Consider the following 23,093-nt stretch of genomic DNA (forward strand, 5'->3'; position numbering starts at 1 on the left):
ATGTCTTCACACCAGAAAACACTTCTAAATATTTCCATTTTGTTAAAGTCCTTGGGTTAGTTTTATCTGACTAGGTAGAGGATTCTTTTATTACTTTCTATTGAAGTTTCAGGAAAAAGTAAAGTCAGTCTTTTGGGGAAGGAAGAAACCAGAATCCTTCTCATGCAAGCATCACCACAATATATGTTAATACTAGATTTCATGGTTCCAGAAAGGTCAAGATTTAGGAACCAGCAAAAAAAAAAATGCTGTATCAGTTCCTGAGGTGAGGAGAGTAAGGAAAAAGAGAAATTCAGGAAATATGAGAGTTTACAACTTTAACAGTTCTATTGTGCAGCTCCCCACATTTCAACCTGCCTAGTAAAAATGGCTACACTTAACTTCATTTTTTATCTACCCTCATACTCAATCATTTGTTAGCTTCCTCTGGATGTCCACAAAGGACAGCCAGCAGGAGCAGTGATGATGTCACTTTGTGAGGAGAGATGACTTTTTTTTTCCTCCCTCATATTTTATGCAGTTCTAAAAATGGCTAGCATTTGTTCTCATGTGGCTCAGGTTACATATGCCACCCTGGCACTCACTATCCCCAACATTTTCAAAAGTCAACATCTGACAAAACCTCAAAGTTATCATCGTCAAATTCACCTAGGAAAGCTCAAACCACCTTGAGCTGCTACCTGATGTTAGAAGCCTGGACTTTTTCAGAGTTCAGAGAAAAGCAGACAAAGAGCAGCTCTTCCTCATACACTTTGAGAGCCATTAGCTTCTAGAGCTTAAGTAGTGCCAGGTCATCACTGCCCATTTGTACTTTGATTCCCTTAAGGTTATGATCTCAGCAAAACCCCACTGTGCTTGAATTCATTTGTTAACCATAAAAGAACAGCTGCACCTCATTCTACTTTTCAGGGCTGTGATTCTCCAATAGTGGGGAAAAAAAAATATGTAGGTCCTTTTTAAACCTGAGATCCAGCTCATTTCTTACTTCTTGATTTCCCTGATTCTACTTCTGCCAATCTTGTATTTTTCCCTGTAAAAAGGGATACCTTAAAGTCACTTGTAGAATTTCTACAAGCCTTGATGCTTTTTTCCTTCAAAGAAGAAACTAAAAAAGAATAGCTAGTATAATATAACCATCTCCAGTGAGCGGGTATCCAATCATCATCAGGTAACAGTTATTTCTCATGGGAAAAAATAAAGAAGAAACATACTTCCCCCTTCTAAAGAGATTACACCTAAAACGATTGGAAGGAAATTCAAATTATCAAGCATTTTAAAATGCCTTTTTAAAAAAACAAGCATTATCCCTTAGGTGCTGGTGATAGACAAAAATGAAAAACTACCCCTGACCTTGAGATTACCTTCTACTGGAAGACACAACATATAAACATTAGTGTAAATATAAGAAATTTTGAGAAGGACATCACCACTAATAAGAGAAATAAGGAAAGGCTTCACACAGAAAGTGGCACCTGAGCGGAGCGTAGAAAGAAGTTAAGGATTGTAAGAGGCAGAAATGTTTGGGAGATTTTTAAAAGATAAAATACTAAGAAGACAATTTAGGTTTACTCCTGCATAGAGTGTTAAAAATTAAAATGAGAAAATCATAACCAGGATTTCAAATATTTGCCTTTTATCACTATTTTCTGCAAAATGTTTAAGAACCTAAAGGAATGAAGCATTTATTAAGCACTTACTATGTACAAAGTCCTGTGCTATTGGGGATACAAAGAAAAATGAGAGACTCACGGAGTTCACCATCTAGTGGGGATGATGAAATGTAGGGGAAGGTTTCAGCTGCAAGGCAGGTTGAAAGGTCCCATAGTCCTTAGGGTTCATCAGCAAAGCAGTTGACATCATCACTGCTCCTGCTGGCTGTCCTTTGTGGACATCCAGAGGAAGCTAACAAATGATTGAGTATGAGGGTAGATAAAAAATGAAGTTAAGTGTAGCCATTTTTACTAGGCAGGTTGAATGTGGGGAGCTGCACAATAGAACTGTTAAAGTTGTGAACTCTCATTCTTCAACATCATTTCACTGATAAAATCCCATCGATTTCTGATGTTGAACCACTGGACGATGCCAAGGACTTTGATGACAAGAACTTTCTTTTCCAGGCCTACAAAAGATGTGATTATAGCACCAGAAGGAGCAGTTGCCAGGCTGTATCTCCATAAGGGCTGATGGCTACAAAGACTGGGCTGAAAGCACTGCTCACAAGGCTCCTGGGTTCAGAGTCATGGGCTTTCTCCATCAGCATCTGCAGGAAGATGGCGGTCAAGGTGGTGGTGCTTGCCTCCTGTCTCTCCCTCAGGGTAACCTCATTGCTTCAGCTAGGCTGGCCCACCTGGGAATGGCTGTTGGTGGGGATGGCTGGCTTCTTCTCCCACAAGAACTACTTCCCTACATGATGGCTGTAATGGTGGGCCTGAAAGCAGGCTCAGTGGTCTAGGGTGGGGATTGCTGCCACCCCAAGGGATCCTATGCCTATCTACCTGTTGGACAGTAGCAGTTGGTGCTGGTGGTGGTAAGGAAGGTGGACCCCTCTCCACAAGACCTTTCCCTTCAATGCTGATTGCAGGGTTTGTTCTGGTGGTTTGGTGGGATATTGCTTTCCCCAAGGTTCTCAGGCCTAGAGTCCAAAGCTATCTCCATCAAGATCTGAGGGGAGATGGTGGTCAACTGGTACTGTCGGTGATGGTGGTCTGACTTGCCTGGAATATGTTGCCTCCTGTCTCTCCCTCAGGGTGCTCTGCTGCTTCAACTAGGTGGGCTTGCTTCTGCTAACCGATAAACACCTTAAAATGTAGTTAAATAGAACAGATAAATCATCACAAAGGCACTGTGACTTCTAGTGACTACAATGCTACCAAACCACTGGCTTTATAGTCAGAAGGCCTGGACTCGTATGTTACCTCGCCATCACTTACTACCTTTGTAAGCTTGGGCAAATCACTTAAACTCCTTGGATCTCAGCTTTTTCATTAGAAAAAAAACCCAATAATAATAGCTAGCATTTATATAGCACCTACTATGTGCTAAGCACTTTACAAATATTATCTCATTTAATCCTCACAACAACCTTGGGAAGTAGGTATTATTATTACCCTTCTTTTACAGTTAAAAAAACTGAAGCAAACAAAGATTAAGTAACTTACCCAAAAGCTATAAAGTTCTCCCTGACTCCAGGCCCAGTAGTCTATCAACTATACCATCTTTAAAAGGAGGGGGTTGAACCAAATGCACTCTGAGGAAGGTCCTTCCTAACCCTAAATCAATGATCCCTTTTCAAAGGCAGTGCCCTACATTAATCAGTATCTAGGCAGGATCAGGCAAAGTGATCATAAAACAACTTGCTTCCAATGTAGTAGGACAGTAGAGAAGGAGTCTGCTTTGGATTTGGGGCCAGGGGAGAATTTCTCAAGCAGCAGTTCATAACCTGAAGTCTGTGCACTTTATTTCTTAATGTTTTGATAACTTTATTTCGATATAATTGTAATCCTATGTATTTTATTTTATGCATTAAAAAAAAAGCACCATCAATAGGAGTCCACAGGCCTCACCAGAACACCAAAGGGGTCCATGACACAAAAGAAAGTTAAGAACCCCTGTTCTACAAGTCGACTCCAGTAGTGAAACATCAGGTGTACTCCTTATTGGCAGAGGGCGGTGGAGGAAGGAAGAGGAGAGTTGAAGAGAGGACAGTCACCTGAGACCAGGAGTCCTACTTTTCCTTCAGTGGCAAGCGGCCATCTCCTGCTCCATTCTCCTGTTCTCCTTACTGCTCGATCACTTGAGGAGGGGCAGGAGGGAAAAAGAAGAGAACATGCCAAGAGACTAATTTAGGGCAACTGTTTTATTTTATTTCTTAAATTTGTTGTATTTTTAACTTATGAAATAAAACAAGTATTTCTATAATGTAGTATAATAAAAAAGATAATTGCACATGAAGCTGCAAATCTCAAGTACCATTTGCTATTCCTTTTAAATAGACAACAAAGTTATCATGTAAATTTCTTTCTTTTTCTTCTCCCCTTCCCCATCCCCCAACCTGTTTTTTAGTCTTTCAAACTAAACCCAACATTCAACTCAGGTATTCATTAGCAACCAAAGGCAGAAAAAGCTGATTTTCAAGGTCCCTCTCCAAGGGCTCCTTGTTTCAAATTTCTCTTAGCTCCTACTCTCTTCTCCCCCACCCCCCAAACTATTTAATATTCAAAACAATAAATGGTGAATTCTCAAATGAAGAGGTCGGATGCCTTAATTTCTCAAGGGCTGAGCAGAAATGGGTTTCTGATTTGTGTACACACTTTCCCTTTGGCTAGAAGAAACCCGATATCTTAAGAGACTTGCGCTGAGAGAGCCATGTTTATACTAGAATGTTAAGTAATGTGTTTCAAGTAAAAGGTTATGATAAGGAGACTGAACTTTGGATCTCATTTTCTCAGAGAGAAGAAAACTGGGAATAGACTCCAGGTTAGTTTTCCTTTTAATCAAAAAGGAAGGCATGCCTTCTGCCATTAATTATTCCAACTGCCCTATCTGCTCCTCTTAGAACTCTATGCACCATAACTCACACCCTTGGCCAATAATGAACCAAATTACATTGAAACACTTCTAATAAATGATGAGTAAAGCTCCCATGTAATTAGAGTTAACCAGAATAAAGCCTCAAGCACTAATCTACCATAGTTTAATTAAGAGATATAAGAGATGCCTAATTTAACTAATAGATGTATTCCAAAAGTGGTTATAAAATCCTATCTTTCCACCAGAAGAAAAGGACATTTCCATGTTTTGAGGACTTTTGTCCAGTAACTTAAGATGGATGGGCAAACCCCAAGTCATATTGGGCCTATTATAAAGCTCCACTACCCTGTGAATTCGCCTCCGCACTTTTTCACTTTTACAACCCATAAGAGGCAACCTTCTACAGTGGAAGGAGCTCTTGTACTGGTGCCAAAAAACATGGGCTTATATCCTGCCTCTGATGCTTACAGCTGGGAGGTTGGTCCAGTCCCTTATTCTCCCTGGGCCTCAGTTTCCTCATCTGTGAAATGAAGAAATTGGACTAGATGGCCTCTGAGGACTCCTCTAGCTCTAAATAGTGATCTTATGAAAACTTTTCCAACCTTCTACCTCCCAACTTTTCTTTCTGAGAAGATGATAAGCAACTTCTGTTTGTAAAACCCTTCATGGTTTACAAAGCATTGTCCTGGCAAGAACTCCACAAGGTCATCAGAATGCGAGTACTAGTGACCTGACTATACACATGAAGAAACAGATCCAGAGAAATTAAGTGGTATAGTCTTGGTGACTGGGGTTGAGAATAAGACTTGTTTTTACAAAATGATTTCCTGTAAGGTTTTTTTTTAAATGACTGAACCTCCCTTCTTCCATGTACCATTAAACAATGGATTTGACGTATATTTTCACAAATTTTTAGAAATATATTATGTAATACCACCTAATGCCAGGAGGCAGTATGGCATAGTGGATATATCACTGGACAGGGTGGGAGTCAGGAAGTTTTTTGTTGTTACTGTTGGTCAGTTGTGTCCAACTCCATTTGAGGTTTTCGGTTTGCCATTTTCTTTTCTAGCTCATAAGGGGGACTAGACTTCATGGCTTCTAAGATCTTTTCTGTCTCTAAATCAGTGGATTTAGGTCATGGAAATGATCTCCGAGTCAATACCAATGAAGGAAAATCTCTGGGTGGTTCTATGAAGCTGAAACGACTTTGAAAGTATGATCCTGGTGACAGAATAGCTTTGTAAGTTACCTGAGAACCTGCTAGGCAGTTGGAGAGATGCGCCTATAGAGGGCTTTTGTCCTCTCCCTTCCCCTCAACCTTGGTAATTTTTCCCCCACGCACAGATGATCTTGAAGACCACTGACTAAAGCCATAGAAAATATCCACCACATAAAGTCAAAGTCTGGCAAAGGGACAGGGAATGACAACTAGTTATACTTCCTTTATACTGGAACACCACCAGATAACCTGGAATGAAGCTATCTCAGAGTGGGCTTAGGCTAGACATCTGGAAGGATTCTGTGATTGTGAAATTTGTGACCAGGGGGGCATGGTCTTGTCTTGAAGTGATTACTTGAATTTGGAGGGCAACTTGTTGTTTTTGTTTTCCTGTTTTCAACCACAGCCTCACTTATCTTGGCTTTCAACTGATTGCCTTCTTCAGTGTGCTCTGTTGTTTGTGTCTTCCTTTTATGTCGACATTCAATTCTGTATTATAGTTACTAGTACGTACTATCTCCCCCCTTACTTAGATTATAAGCTCCTTGAACTGAGGGATCACATCTTATTTGAACATAGCATCAAACTGTGACATTTAAAAAGTTTGAGAGACATAACTTCTGGGTAACTTAATAATTTTATTAATAATGCCAGTATGTTTATTAATATAAGGATGGTCATTTGGCCATCTCTCTGTCTCTTAGACCACAGACAGCTCAGCTCACAGCTTAAATGCCCATTGGAAGAGGGGTGTTCCTGAGGTGGCAATCAATTCTGATTGGTCAACAATTAATGATAGAATAAATATTACAAGAGAGACTAATCCTATTCAAATGAACTTCGGTTATGTCATTTACTTCTAAGTTACCCCCAGCCTTGGGCAATCTATTCAAAGAATTTATCCCCACCCAAAGGAGAGAAGAGCACAACGGCTTCCCCATCTGGTGGGGTCTGACATTATCAGTAATGTCCCTCAAGAGACTGAACTTTTGAAATTAGGACTTTAGAAGAAGGTGGGGCTGGAGAGATATTCTGGATCTCCCCAAATCATTGGTTATTAATAATCAATTCTCTCAAAACACAGTACCTTGATTCACAGAGCAAGCACTTGATAAATGTGTCTTATATTGTTAAAAGAAAACAAAAAAAACTCCAAGAAAATGAAGTACCTGGTATAAATCAAATCCATTTTTAAATGGTAGATGGTGGAGGAAAGGTTCTGCCATTAATAAGCGCCAGAGACAGGATTCACCTTGGGTCTAGCCTCAAGTCAAATGCTGTTTTCATGATATCATGTTGTTTGGAAAAGAATTTTTCCCATCTCAGAGAACCCAGGACTTTCCTCTGTGCTGTTTCACATTTCCACAGAATCTAAGCCCTTCTCATCTAGCTCATACCCCAAACAGATATCCCTTCTTGAGCATCCTGGACAGGGCCTCAGTTTTTAAGCCTTCATTGAGAGTAAACCCACTAGTTCCTGGGGCAGTTCATTCAACTATTTGAACATAGTGGTACATTTTCTTTAATTTGTATCTTCAAAAAAAACAAACTTCAAATATATCTTTCACCCTTACTCTGCCCAGCAAGCTATGTCTTGTAACAAAGATTTTGAAGGGAAAAAAAGGAAAGACGCAGATGAGCAAATCTTACCCATCTAACAGTGTATGTAATATTCCATATCCCTGGTTCCCTGTCCCTACAATGAAGGCAAGGAGGTGGTTACTCTTAAATCTTCTCCAGAATCAAGCTTGATAACTATTTATTCAGCTCTAAGATAACTCAAAATATATGGAAGATTCCCTCAAATCTACAATCAAAATCTGCTTTTCTACAATTTCTATCCATTGCTCCTAATTCTGCCTTCTATAGCCAAACAGAATGAACAAATCTAATGACTACGTATGACAGCATATTTGACATAATACTTTATATGACTGCCCCTGGAACATGTAAAGACAGTTATTATGCGCCATCCCCTTAAATCTTCTCTTCTCCAGGCTATATGCCCCAGGTCCCTTCAATCAATCTTCATGTGGTAGGATTTTCAACCCCTTCACAGTAATTGTTGCCTTACTTTACTTACTGCAACTGCATTCCAGTTTCTCAATGTCCTTATTAAAATGTGATTGACGCTGTTTGTCCTTTGTTCTCAAAGAGGACCATGACATCAGGGAGGTGGTGCCACGACAAGAGAGTGAAATGGATTTAAGTGAGGGAGGGCTGTACAAAGTTACCAGCCTCACTTTCTCCTCTGGAGTCATCTGAGTCCAGTGGCCAGATATGGATCAGGACAATGGGAGATGCAGTGGGGGTCCTTTTTAAAAAAAAGACTAAAATGTGGAGTGAACAACTAAACAGAATACTCCACATACAATCTGACCAGTGGGACTATCAGCTCCCTCATTCTGGGTACTATACAACTATTAATGTTCCCTAGGACTGCAGTAGCTTTCTAGATTGCTATCTTACACTCTTAATTTATATTGAGCTTTCAGGACACCCCCAAATATGTTTCCATATTAAATTCTAGTTTCACCATAACTTCCCCAATCTTGGATCTGTTCAGTTTTTTTAAAAAGCATGAATGTGGGACTTTATATTTATCTTAATTAAATTTCATCCTACTATATTCGGCCCGTCATTCTCAGCCAGTGGTGTCAAACTCAAATAGAAATGGGGGCCATGATCTGTACATAAGAATCCCTGTAGACTGCATTCAGTTTTAAAGTACAATATCTAGGTTTACTGTATTTTTATTTATTTTGTTAATATTTCCCAACAAAATCTTAATCTGATTCAGGCCATATTTAGGAATGTTGCAGCCTACCACCGCATGTTTAATATTTCTTCTAGAAACTGTCAAGATCATTTTAGATGTTGCTCCACAGAGTTAGGGCTGTTTCTTCCAGCTTTGTATATAACAGACAAATATGATTAAGGAAGGAAATAGGCATTTATCAAGTGCCTTTTATGTTCCAGGCACTGTGTTAATAAGTACTTTCACAAAAATTATCTCATTTGATTCTCACAACAACCCTGGGATTAGGTGCTGACATTATCCCCATCTTATTGCTGAAGAAACTGAGACAAACAAATTAAGTGACTTGCCCAGGGTCACATACCTAGTAAATATCTGAAGCCAGATTTGAACTAAAGTCTTCCTGACTCTAGACCAAGCACTCTATCCATTGTGCCATCTTCAACTTTATTTAAGTCATTAACAAAAATGCAGAACGTGAGAGCCAAGACCAGATCCTTGGCATACTCCTCTGAAGAAGTCCCTCCAAGGACCATGACTTTAGGCATGTTCATCTTTCAGTGAGCAAGCATTTATTAAATGCCTTCTATGTACCCCACTGGGCAAGGAACTGGGATAAAAAGGCAAACTCAGAAAAGTTCTTGCTCTCAAGGCATTTATGAAAATAACATGTACACTAGTAATAAGGCAGCTGTAGATGTGAAACATGTAATGAGAGACACAAGGTGGCCAGGAAAGGGAAGTGGACCCCCTTCTGGAGAGGCATTAGCAACTAAGAGGTCCAGAAAAAGCCTCATGATTATATGTACATAGAGTGCCCAGACCATATTCCATTCAAAGGGAATTACAGTCAATTCTTGTCATTTGCAGTAGCCTTGGGCACAGAATTAGCGAATACTGAACTACTGCTTCAAGGTTGGGGAAATGCTGCAAGCCTTGGGTCACATTTACAACTTGAGCATTTTTCAGAGTGGCCTCACAGATCAGCAAATTTCTTCTTCCTTTTTCTATATATACTGTATTGTTGACTCATTAACACTGAACTCACATTCAACAGCACTATAACTCATACCTGAACGAAGATTATCTAACACATACTGTCTCCGTAAAGCGTAACATAGCCTTCTTTCAGACAGGAACACTAAACAGCCTTCTCTGCCATGCTTGGGGGCCATTTCATACAGTGAGATCACCAACAAAAAGTACAAAAATGTGAAAAACAGCTCTAAATGGACCGCAAAAAGGACACTTGTTTACCGTGTGAAAGCTCAAACAGGAAGCAATTGCCCCATTTACCTCAGCTGAAAATATGCCTGCTGACTGAGTAGCTCACATTTTCCACAGCTCTTCACATGACCACACACCATGAAAGCATCACTACTATTGACTTGGAGGTTACAAATAAATTTTAACAAGTAGATGAATTTGAAACATGGAATCCACAAATAACGAAAACTGACTGTTTAGTCTCTTGATTGAGATAGAATCAAAGCTTCTATGTTCCGATATTTGAAACAAATTTTTCCTTTAGTGGGGAAATTGAGTTTCTCCCACATTCTCCTATAATTTTAAAGATTATGTACACCACTGTTGAATAAAGAAGTAAAGAGGAAGTCTTTTCTTTATAGGGCAGAAAAGAAAAAGCTACTGTCACAGAAGAAAAATGTAACGTTCCAACACTTTAGGGAAACTCAAATAGTTAAAATAAGAACAGACATTGCTCAGACAATTCCCCAATACTATTTTCTGCGTTCTTCTAATTTTTGCACCAGGATTCTGATAAAGAAGCCTAGATGATAAGAAAACATTTGTTTTTCCATCAAGGAGCAAGGATCATGACTTTTAGTTTTATCTTGGTAAAAAGACTTACTTTTCCCACTCATCTACTTTTTAAAGAACATAGTACATAAAACTTTTCGGCTCATTTCTCATTTCTCACCTATGAACTGTTTTAGGACTTCTCTGACTGACCATGCCCCAGGAAGCTCTTTATTGGAGCAACCTTATCAACCTGTAAGATATCATTAGCCACATATGTCCCTGTGATTGGAGAGTGGCACCATGAATTCCAAATCTCCATTTAAGGAAAGAGTTCAGCTCAAACTTTTCATTTCTCCTTCCCTCCTCCCTCCCTTTTGTTCATTTGTCTTTCCCCATTAGATTGTAAACATTTTGAGTACAGAGATCATTTTTCCTTTTTGGTATCTGTATCCCAGCACTTGGCACAGTACCTGGCACATAGTAAGTGCTTAATAAATTAGTATAATACATCCATATATGTATACTGCATGTAATTTAAAATGTGTGGCTGGTTAAGGAAGAAAGGGAGAGAGGAACAGAAAAAAAGAAAGAGGGAATTAAAGTGATCCAGAGGATAGAAAACGGCACACTCAAGGTGGGAGAGGCCACAGTACAGGCTCTTTGAATTGGGTGGGTTTTTTTTTTAGGTGATTTTTGTTCAGATGTTGGTTTCACATAGTAATCTGTTATCTACTGACCTTTGAAATATTGATTGAATAACTAATCACTCCACACAGCTTTTCAATTCCCCTATTCTTTGAATATTTATAGGCTCTCCCATATAAAATGAGATGACTAAGGGATTTAAGAAGTTGGTCTCTAAATGCTAGTAGGAGCGTCCACTGGCAGTAGCAAAACCAGATAAAAATATTCCAAAATCCAGATGACATCAAGCAAAAAGACCTAAGCTAGGAGAGGCTCCTCACCTTTGCCATAGACAAAAGTGTTGAAATGCCAAATAAAAACTAGATGAAACAGAGCCATCACACTATTTTTAATTCACTTCATGTGAAGTGAACATGAACAATGAATATCTGTAATGAACGTCTTTAGTCAGTCGATTTTAAAAATTGCTGAGAGACTCAAATTTAGATGGTGCAATGGTGCTTTCTAGAGGCAGTGACCCAGGAAAGACAGCTGACTGATTCTGGGGATGGGAAACTGTCAACTGTGTAGTCAAAGTAATTTCTCAAAAGAACATGAGAAAGCATATTCGACAAATGCTATTACAATTTAAACACAGTGCCAGGACAACTTCATAATTAAGACAAACCTTTGGTAGCATCAGATTCTCTCTCAGAATTCACAGGTTTACTTTAGGAAAAAGAATGTACCACATTTGTCCACATCATCTGGCATCCACTGTTAAAAGAGACTTTGCACAGAAATTAAAGACAATGTTGTATGTAGATATGATTACCTACCCAATTGCTTAAATATCTATTATTGGCATATAAACACAAAGATCATCATTCATTAAAAATTTCAGGGAAAAAATACAGACCACATTCTAGTCTAAGATGTCCCTCCTGACAGAGTTTTCCTTGTTCTAGGAGTTGGTTGTTACTCTAAACCACACTACTCTGGTTTAGAAAGAAGAGCAGATAGCAAGGTCTAATAATGTTTAACTCATCGCTATTTCTCATCTAAAGGAATGTATGTTGTGCCACACTAGTTGAAAAAGAGTTACTATGGCTCAGCAATACCTAAGTGATTTGGAATTCGAGAGTATAAACTCATCTATACCTCTAATAGCCAGGTCTTCTAAATAATAAGAGGGTTTACAATACTTATTTTAGCCATTGTAGAAGAAAAGTATTTCTAAACTGCACTGCACATTTTCCTACTCTCTTAAGCAAAGTATGCAGAATTTAACCATTTCTTCATTAGGATAATTAATTACTATACTGTAATAGTTCTTACGGATGTTTCAGATAGGTGGGGTTGCAAGATCAGTGAGAATCCACTGTGTCTACAATTCCTTTAATGGATTCCAGCACTGTTTCTCAACTTTGGTGATGAACGATCCACTCTCACATACATACTTACATACTATATTTAAATATACATGAATAGATTTGTCAGTTTCTAGCATGAAAATGAGATAAATTACAAATAGATGGTTCCTGATTAAAAATATTATTCATCAGCTTTGCTCACATTAAGAAAGTTATTTTTAAGGGTTGTCTGGCATATTTTTCTACACCTTATAGAGAGCTCTACTCATTAAACAACTACATAAAAATGTACACGTATCCACCCTTCTCACTGGCAAATTATATCCTCCTATTTCTGAAAGGAACCTTCCATTTAAAGCTTTGTCCAAATCGCTGCATATTATGCCAGGAATTTTTCCAATCACTTGTATTGAACCTTATGACTTTACTTGTTTACAGAGATCAAAGAATCATAAGTTTTAAAACTGTAAGAGACTTCAAAAGTTATTTAGCCCAACTTCTGCATTTTGCAATTAAGGAAACCGAGGTCCAGGGAAACTATGTAAATAATTCAAGGTCACACAAGTTGTAACTCACTACATCAGAATTCTACCCAAATTTCTGACCTCAACTCCAGTGTTTTTTACTTTGTACCCTAACGTTTCCCTAAATTCTAGACCCTTGAAAGAACTGAACAAACAAAAGGAAAGTTGTAATCTTTCGAACTGGGTTATAAATGGCCACAAAGAGTTACCATCTTTTAAAAATAGTCATTAGTGTAATTTAAATTTTTTTTTAATGTTATGCTGTTGATTTGTATCTTAGACCACCCCTTCGGGGAACTGGGAGAAATAATCAGAATACTTCTATGCAATGTGCCAACTGGCAATAAAAAGGTCTGCCTTTGTCAGAATTTTTCTCAAATTTTACTAAAATCAAATTTGATCATAGCTCTAGAACTGGAAGGGCCCAAGGAGGCCCTCTAGTTCCACCCTCTCATTTTACAGTTGAGGAAAACTGAGGTCCAGGAAAATTATGTGAACTGTCCAAGGTCCCAGATAGTAAGCATCAGAGGTGGGATTTGAATCCAAGGCCTTTGACTCCAGGTCCCATATTCTTTCCATATATATGCCGAGAGAGATACACACACACACACACACACACACATACATGCATATACACACATGTGTATATCTATATATGTGCACATGTACATACATGTGTGCATACGTGTATACACACATTTTGTGTGTACATCAAAGCTGACCTTGTGATATTGTGGTAAAACTTTAAGGCACTTTCAGTGCTTTGTGGAAGTTTAAAATACAAATCAGACGACAGTTTGGGGATTAATTTTCATAACTTTAGGTAGCTTTCTTTCCCTCTTCTAATTTTGCCTTCCAATTGCTTCTGTAATCACTACCAAGTGTTTTTAAACTGATTTACTAGGTAGAAAGGCTGTTTATTCACCATCTAGACAAATAAAATGGATAAAGTTTGTGAATTTTAAAATGACCTTGTTACATTTTTTATTGAGAACTTAATAGAATCAAACCAACAATTCACTGTATTCAAAGAGTTATTAAAAAAGTAGATGACAATGTACAGATTTTGAAAAACTTATGGCCAATTAAGAGGACAAGTGCAAAAATGTCATTTTTATCTCAGCTCTGTCACTATACCTTATCTATGTGACTCTGGGCAAATCCCTTAGTCCCTCTGGGCCTTAATTTCTTCATCTATAAAATAAGGGCATTGAACAAGACAATGTCTAATCAATAATTATTTATTAATAATCTTAGAAAACCATGGATAGACTTGTACGAAATAATGAAGAGTGAAATGCGTAGAACCAAGAGAACATCGTACACGGTAACAGCAACATTATTTTACAGACAACTTTGAGTGAATAAGTTATTTTGACTATTATAAATACCCAAATTAACTACAAAGGACATATGAAGGGAGATACTTATTTGTATCAAAAGAAAGAACTGATAAATAGAAGTATGTATAGAATGATTTACATATACATACATATTTGTGTCTAATGGTAGCCATCTCTAGGAGTGAAGGGAGAAAATCTTTTTAAAAGAAATTTACATGATAACTTTATCATATATTTAAAAGGTCAAGCTGGCAGGCTGCATGTGGCCTGCAGTGAGATTTAGGCAGCCCACCTACAAGCACAGAAATTTACATAAATGCTTTAGTAAAGGAAGCCGAGCTACCCCAGAGCTCTCACTAAAACGGCAAATCAAAATATGTTGTCTATTGTTTCAATAAAAACCTAAGGTTGGACAGCCCTGTTGTACCTAACAGATTTGCAGTTTCATGTGCGACCTTTTTTTGTTATACTATGTTATGGAAATGCTTATTTTATTCCAAAAATTAAATTAAAAAAATTTTTAATCTACTATGTGCACAAAGCCCTGTGCTAGCACATACACAAAATGAAACAATCCATACTTTCTAGGGGCTTAAGTTCTAATGTGGAAGATGACAAAGACACATAAGGAAGATAAACAGCATAAATAGAAAGAGAATAAATAGAAATAGATACAAAGTAGCTAGAAGGGGAAGGAGGGAAATCAGGAAATGCAGAGGATGGCGCTTGAGCTGCTCCTTACAGAAGAGAACTCGGAGACGCAGAGACAAGATTGAGTGCATTCTAAGCATGTGAGAAGGCACAAAGATGAAAGCTGGAGATAGTGTCATGTGTAGGGAAAAGGGAAAAAGCCAGTTTGGCTGGATCACAAAGTTCAGGAGGTTTATATACTGTGAAACCAGAATCATAATTTGGGGCCAGGCTGTAAAGAGCTTTAAAAGCTGAGGCAGTCACTGAAGGTAAATGAGTAGGGGAATCACACAGACAGACCAGCACTTAGGGAAAATTACTTTGGCAGCAGAGTGTAGGAGAGAGTAGACTAGAGAGTGATTTGAGGCAGGGAGACTTCTATAATACTCTAGGCAAGAAGTGACGAAGCCTGAAATAAGGTGGTAGCTTAGCGAGACTAGTAATGGACTTAGAAAGGGCACAGTCTGGCAACTGATTGGAGATACAGGGGTGAGGGAGACTGATGAGTCAAGGATGATGCCACAGTTACAAACCTAGGTAACTGGAAGAACAGTGAGACTTTTGACAAAAACAGGGGACTGTAGAATAGGGAAGGGCTTGGGAGAAAAGATAACAAGTTCAGTTTTGGACATGTTGAGCTTGAGACATCTTTGGAAAGGTCTGAACCTGGATATATCTGTGAGTCACCTGCATAGAGACGATAGTTAAACTCATGTGAACTGAAGAGGTTACTAAGAGAGAATGCTGAGCAGCATTCATAAATGGACTGCCTTGCTGCAGTAAGAGCCCAACTGAAGGTAAGTAACAGGGATTCTTGTCAGTACAGTGGTAAGTAGGAGTGAGAGTTCTTAACCTGGGATCTTTGAACTTAAAAAAAATTAATAACCTACATTTTAATATACTTGATTTCCTTTGTAATCTTATATTTTATTTTTTTATGCATTTAAAATGCTCTGAGAAGGGTTTCATATACTTCAGATTGTCAGGGGGGTCCGTGATACAAAAAAGGTTGAGCACTCTGCTTAGAGGAAGAAGAGGGACGAGGTCAGAACTCTGGGTAACATCCACACTTAGGGGGTATGATAGAGCTGATGAGGCAACAGAGGAGTGGTCAGATGAGTACAAGAATCAGGAGATAAAAGTGTCACAAAATTCAGAGAGGAGAAAGAGTATGTAGGGGGGAGAATGTGACTAATAGTGTCAAATGAGGTAGATATGTCAAGAAGGATGAAGACTGGGAAAGGCCATCAGATCTGGCAATAAGAGACCACTGGTAACTGAAAAGAGCAATTTATGTTGAATGATGAGCTCAGATACCAAATTATAAAGGTCTGAATGAGTGATAACAGAGCACAGACAGCTTTTCAAGAAATTTGGCTAAGAAAGGGGAAAAGGGGACAGCTAGGTGGCACAGTGAATAGAGCACCCGCCCTGGAGTCAGGAGGCCCTAAGTTCAAATCCAGCCTCAGACACTTGACACACTCACTAGCTGTGTGACCTTGGGCAAGTCACTTAACCTCAATTGTCCTGCCTTCCCCCCTCCAAAAAAAAAAGCAATGTAAGAGGCAAAGTCAGAGACAAAGGATAAAAAGGAAATGTGGGGACGGGGCAGCTTAAAAGGCGAAGAGTAGGTATAGACTAGCTTCTGTGGGGTGAGAGAGAAATGGGGGGAATAAATGGACTGCCTTGCTGCAGTAAGAGCCCAACTGAAGCTAAGTAACATGGAATTTGTAATGTGCTCTGTCTGTACAGTGGTAAGTAGGAGTGAGAGAGCATGGTTGGAATAAGTATAGGAAGGGAAGGCCAAATGTTAATGATATAACAAAATTTTTTTAAAAAAGTAATTCCAATTTAAGAAGATATTAGCACCATATCATAAGCTAGTATTAATGCTCCGATGTTGTTAGAAATAAATTACTTGGCTGGGTCACAGAAAAAAAATGGGAGAGGATAACTTTTTTTTGGAGAGGTTTACATGCATTTTTTACAAAAAGGTCAAAGTCCAATCAGATATTTTTAAAGCCTAAAACTGGGATTCTAATAGGAAGAGCTGAGGAGGGAGTGTATTTTGCAGGTTTAGTAGACAACCTGGACAAAAGCATGGAAAAGGGAGATAGAAATACTGAGGAGCAACAGAAAATAGGCCAGTTTGGCTAGAAGGCAGAGTATGTGACCGAGAGTAATACGTCAATGGTCCAGAGCCTTCCAAAGACTTTGGGCTCACAGAGACCTGTCCAATACCTGGGTTAGTTTCTCTGTTTGGGTCCTTGACACCACCTAGAGTGAATCCAGGAAAAGCTCTAAAAATTCTTTGTCAGCTTGAGTCAGGTAAATAACATGTATAAAGTGCTTACTATGAGATAAGAACCTTGCATTGAGAATACAAGAAAAGGTGAAAAGATAGTCCCCTGCCCTCGGGGAACTTATGGCCCAATGGAAGAGATTCCGGTAAACAAGTGAGTACACAGAAGAGATATACAAAGTAGATGGACGACAACCAGAGAGGGGAAGGCATTAGCAGCTGGGAGGGAATGGAGTCATTGGGATGTGACCAGAGTTTTGCTGAAAGTCAGGGAAACCAAGAGGTCATAGTTAGGAGCCAGAATATTCCAGGCACCAAGGACAGCCAGGGCAAAGGCCTGCTGCTGGGAAAAGGAAACACCTTGTTCAAGTGGGACAGTGTTGCTGAAATGCAGAATGCACGGAAGAGAGTTAAATGTGAAGAGATCAGAAAGGTGGGAAGGGACTAGGTTATGAAGAGCTTTAAGTGAAAAAGGATTTTGTGAGAAAAAAAGGATGCAAATAAAAAAGTATATCTGATACCAGAGGTAATGAGGAGTCACTGAAGTTCACTGAGAAAGGTGTATGTGTCAGACCTACTCACCTCCATATTTGAGAGGAGGACAGACTAGTACAGAGAGATTCTTGAGGCTGAAAACCAATCAGAAAGCTACCACAATAGCACAAGGCATTAGGGGAGGAAGCAGAAATCAGACAAGGAGTAGTCTGACAAGATGAAGAACCAGGAGACAGCAGTGTCACAAGACTCAAAGAAGAGAAAGCGAGTCTAGGAGAGTACGGTCAACAGTGTCATTCAGTAGATAGGTCAAGAAAGATGAAAACTGAGCGAGGCCACCTGATTTAGCCATAAGGGACCATAGGTAACTGAAAAGAGCTATTCCTGTTGAATGATAAGGTGAGAAACCAAATTATGACAAAGGGATGTACCATGGTAATGGCTGTATAAGTGCAGAGGACATGCACAAAAGATGAGGTGAAGGTAAAGCAACAAGATTTGGCAATGGATCGAATATGTGCGGTAAGACTCAGTGGTGAAGATAACACTGGGGTTACAAGCCTGGGTGACCGGGAGGATGATGGTGCCCTCGACAATAAAGAGAGAAGCATGGAAGAAGGGAGGGCTTTAGGGAAAAGATAGTGGTGCCTGTTTTGGAGGATGTTGAATTTGAGATGCCTATGAGATGTCCAGTTTCAGAACAAGCCCAATATACTGGCTGAGGGCAGGGAAAGGGTGCCATGGGGCTTAAGGAAAGATCAGGTTTGGAACATGCTATGAGAAATGGAATGGCAAACTGATTATTAGCAAGAAGAACAGAGTGTTTGGCTTACAGCAGCGAGGGCCCAGTTGACATTAGAAAATAAATTTGCAGAGGACCCAGTTGGCATGTTATCTTGGTTTCCTCCAGTTCCACTGAGCCTGAGGCCACTGGACCTCTCTTGACCACAATATTATTTTGACTCCAGTCCCTCTACCCAGATATAAAAACAAAAAAAAATTTACAAGGATAAAAAACACAGATCAAATATTTAATGATCTGTCTACCAGGGGTCTTTTCAATGTTCTCCTCTGGTCATAACAGATAGAACTGTTACAACAAAATAGTAAATATTTGTCCTGTCCCATAAAGGGAAGCAGGAATTTTTTTTCCTACTATTCATGCTCTAGTTAGCACTTTCCAATTAAAAACTACCTAAGTATGCTGTGCTCAGCACAATACTCCAAAACTCTGATATGCATCATAGAATTGAAAGCTTTTAAGTCTCAATATTTACTAAGCACTCACTCAATTTGGAAATGCCGTCAGGAGGAGCTAGACATGGAACATAGTCCTAATTTTAAGGCATACCAGGGGTCAGGACACTTGTGGAAAAATGCATATAAAAGCAGCTGCAGGAGTGCACAACACCAGAGCTCAGGTCTAGAGATCTCATGTTCTCCCTTTCCCCTTTAAACCTAAGGTGGTGGTGGTGGGGTCACCTCTTTAGCCATTTGACAAGATACCTTTGCTGGTGATATACTATCTTCCTCCTCCTTCTCCATCTTAGATCTCAAGCTATCCCAGCCCTCCCAGGTCTGATGTGGTCATTCTCCTAATGATATAATAGAAAAAGGCTATGTGTGCTCTTCAATGTCCCCTCCCTTTCCAGTTCCTTAACCACACATTAATTATAAGAAAGGCCTACTAAAGACAACTACTCCTTGGCCTATTATATTACAGTTATCCCTTCCACATCTCAGGGGTTAGAGGCTCAGTGGCCCCCTCAATCTGGAAAATCCAAGTAAAAATTTTTGGCCTTTCCTTTGTACCAGAGAAGAAGTCTGAATGATTACAGTATTAAAAGATAAAATATGTTGGTGCCGTACAACACTACATATATATTTTACGCATTTCCGAGTTTCTAAAGTTTTTCTGTATCCTCTGCTGGCCTTCATGCATCATATACGGCTTCCACAAAACTCCCCAAAAAATGCCCATTTAATTTCTTATGCTGACCTTCAATATATGGAAACTGTAATGGACAAAGCTGCAGTGTCGAAAGGATAACTGTAATTTGTAAAAATGAAATTAAAAGTGTACAACTTACTACATGTCTGACAGCTGCAGTGAACTCTCTCTGGCATCGATTTAAAATTCCTCTCACACGTACTAGAATGTGGATTTTCATGTTATTTTCTATTACTCCAAAGAGTTCTTCCTCATAAAAGGATGCTGACCATTTGCAAGGGGATCTCTTTGAGCTGGAAAAAAATTATTCCGGTCTAAAATAGCCATGTATGAATTGTTAACCTACTTTGACTGTATTCAAATACTAAAGTCCAAGGCAGAAGATAGATTGTACAGCACAGTACTAGAACTGGCATTAAAAGGAGCTAAGTTAAAATCTTACCTAAGACACTTATTAGCTGTGTGACTCTGAGCAAGTCACTTGGCCTGTCTGCCTCAGTTTCCTCAACTGCAAAATAAGCGTTATAATAGTTCCTACCTCCCAGGGTCATTGTAAGGATCAAATCAGATCATATTTGTAAGGTGTTTCGCAAACTTAAACACGCTATATAAATGCTAGCTTATTGTTATTATTAAGCGCTTAAGTGCCCAGTGCCTGTATCAGGTGCTGTGCTAGGTGCAAGAGAAACAAAAAGACAGGCAGTCCTTGCCCCGAATAGAATATTATGTCTTATTAGGGGGATACAACACATTCGCTGATAAGTAAACAGTGGCAGCCGCTTCTTGAAGCTTCTTGAGCAGAGGAAAGACATAATCAGACTTGTACTTTAAGAATACTAATTTAAAGCAGCTATGTAGAAGATAGGCTGGACAGAGAAGGGACTAGATGCTTGAAGACCAATTAGAAAGTTATTCCCATAATCCAATGGAGAGATGAGGAGAGCCTGGCCTAAGGTCCTCAGGATCTGAGTAGAGAGAAGGAGATGGATGTGAGAGCCCTTGGGGAGGTAGAATGTGGAAAGAATGGGCAATGAAAGGACATGGAAGGCCAGAAACACGGTGGTGACCTGGGCCTTAACAGGGAAGTTAGGAGGAGGGATAGATTTAGGAGAAAAAATAATGAATTCCAGCATTCCACTATTTGTCACATACATGTAGCAGGTGCTAGAATTTAAGTACAACCATACCATTTGCTTACGTGTAGTTTATTCCATTTATTAAAATGTCCTAAAGGTTAAAAGCAAGTGTGCCTAAACATAACTTTGTACAGTAAATGCCTGCTATAACAATGCTGACCTACGTGGTGAAAACAGTTCTCTTCATGCTAGTCACTGGACACATCACCAAGACCTCTGACCAGATTCAATGACATAAGCAAAGTGTAGGCTTCTAGTCTACAGGGTGTGAAAAGCAGATCTACAATTACCTGAGCTAGAATCACTACATGAATCCACAGAACAAGCAGATTTCAAGGGCCATGTAAGGGGCACTATACAAGTGACATTTGCATCTGAAAGCAACAGTAAGGTGAACATGTCGTTTTAAAACAAGGATTTTAATGGGAACTGAACCACAGATTTCATTTATTATTATAAACTCGTTTTTATGAGTAGGTGAATTAAAAGCTATGATAAATCCAATGTTTTCAGGTGTCAGGTTAGCACATGGCAGACACAGCATGGACCCCTTTCTCTTTCCAGTGCTTCCCTACCCTATCTAAAAAGCACCCTCCCAACCCCCAAAGCCTTCAGTTTAAGACCTGAAATGCTAGAAATGCACGCACTTCTAGCAAACTCCAGCGAAAATAGGAAGAGCCTTCTTAACTCAGTTACTACAGATTACCAGAAAGCTGAAGTTAACCCATTCTCCGCCAGCTTTAGAACAACCAACAACTACCCAGCCTAACCCAGGTCCGCCAGGTGCAGAAGCTGAGCCGGGTGGAGGCCGTGTCCTCCCGGGCAGGGAGACGCAAACTCTCCGGGGAGAGAAGGAACAGGAAAAACAAACACACACACAATCACACCGCCACCCCCACCCCCACCCCCACCCCAGCACGGACCCAGCAGAATCCTTCCCTCTCCTCCCGCTGCGGCTCCCAGGTGGATCGCAACTTCTGGCGTTGGCACCTGCTCCCCAGCCGCGCCTGCCCCTCCTCCAGGACCCGAACCCGGAAAGCCAAGGAGGGGCGCCCCAGCCCAGCTCTCCCTCCGGCGGAGGGGCGGCCGGAGCAGCAAGAGCCGCAGCAGCAACCGGGGAGCTCGGCTCACCCCTCTTACTGCCCACCCGACCACCCGTCCCCTCCAGCCCCGGGAGCCGAGCAGGGCAGCAGTCACGGAAAGGGCCGGAGAGCGGCCGGCGCCTGCTCACCTGGCTCCCCGCTGTCCATGTTCGCCAGCAGCTCCCTGGTTCCCGGGGTGGCCAGCGCCGGAGTGGCCGCGGGAATGGCTCGGCCGCCTGGGCTGGAGCTGGGGCTGGGGCCGCCGAAAGTGCTCCTGCAGCAGCCGCCGCCTCTGGAAGGTCCCCACCCACCCCTTCTCCGGAGGCCCGCACCTCCCGAGGAGCGCCTTCCCGGGGCGTCACCCAACCACCTGACCCGGCAGACCTGGGCGCTGCGCTCCGCTCCGCCCCGCAGAGTCAGCGGCGGCGGCGGCGGCGAGCCCCGGGAGGGGCCGGGCCCTGGGGCGGGGATGGATGCGGGCTGGAGAGAGAGTTATCTTCTGGGAGGAGGAGGAGGCATGGGCTAGGAGGAGAAGTGACAGCAGCTGCCGCGGGGGAGGGGAGCAGAAACGAACCATAAAGGCGGAAACCACGGGATGCTCCCGCGGGAGGGGAGGAGGGCGACGTGTGCATGCTATCTATCAAGTTACTTTTTTTTAAGCCAATCATGTTTGTGAAGCCTTCTTCTGGTCTCACTGGCACCTGTCCATGGCTGGTGTAAAAATAATGATAAATTAGCATTTGTATAGAGCTTTAAGGTTTGCAAAGCACGTCATATATATTTTACTTCATTTGATCCCAAGAACAACCTAGCTAGGTAGTTCCTATTATTATAACCATTTTACAGACAAGAAAACAGGCCTAGAAAGGTTGAATGACTTTACCAAGTTCTCACAGCTAGTAAGTACTGAGGCAGGATTTTAACTCTGGTCCTCCTTATCCCAGGTGCAACACTATCCACTTGGTCACAGCAGGAAGAGTATTTTGACATGACTTTGCATTATTATTATTTTATTATCATCCTCTTCCTTATCGTCACCAATAGCCTGGCACAAAGCAAAGATAGGGATAGGAACTGGAACTGTGATTTTAGCACACAGTACGCACCTGGAAATGCTTGTTGATTCATCGATTTTTGCAAATGCACTGTTATGATCGACATCGTTTATGCATGGTTAATGCTAAAGGTTTACAAAGTTTAAAATGTCCTCTTTGTTATTTGCGTAGAAAAATGTTTCTACAGTGATTGTACACTAATACAGTAACTAGTTAACACATTAACTAGTTAATACATTAAGTAACT

General features: G+C 40.4%; 1 protein-coding gene across 2 annotated transcripts in view; it reads right to left on the reverse strand.

The window, feature by feature from the left end:
• Positions 1–22,399, reverse strand: part of TPD52 (tumor protein D52) — a 124,630-nt gene extending 102,231 nt beyond the window's left edge. Inside the window, exon 1 of one of the 2 annotated variants that reach the window (XM_036758137.1) lies at positions 21,941–22,399. In XM_036758137.1, coding sequence (XP_036614032.1) covers positions 21,941–21,959 — 19 coding nt within the window. In that variant the 5' untranslated portion in view covers positions 21,960–22,399. The remainder of the gene's footprint in view (positions 1–21,940) is intronic. The other variant, XM_036758142.1, reaches the window with a different exon arrangement.
• Between the last annotated feature and the right edge of the window lie 694 nt (positions 22,400–23,093).

The sequence above is a fragment of the Trichosurus vulpecula genome, chromosome 1 (assembly GCF_011100635.1).
Source record: "Trichosurus vulpecula isolate mTriVul1 chromosome 1, mTriVul1.pri, whole genome shotgun sequence".
Taxonomy (NCBI): Eukaryota; Metazoa; Chordata; class Mammalia; order Diprotodontia; family Phalangeridae; genus Trichosurus; species Trichosurus vulpecula.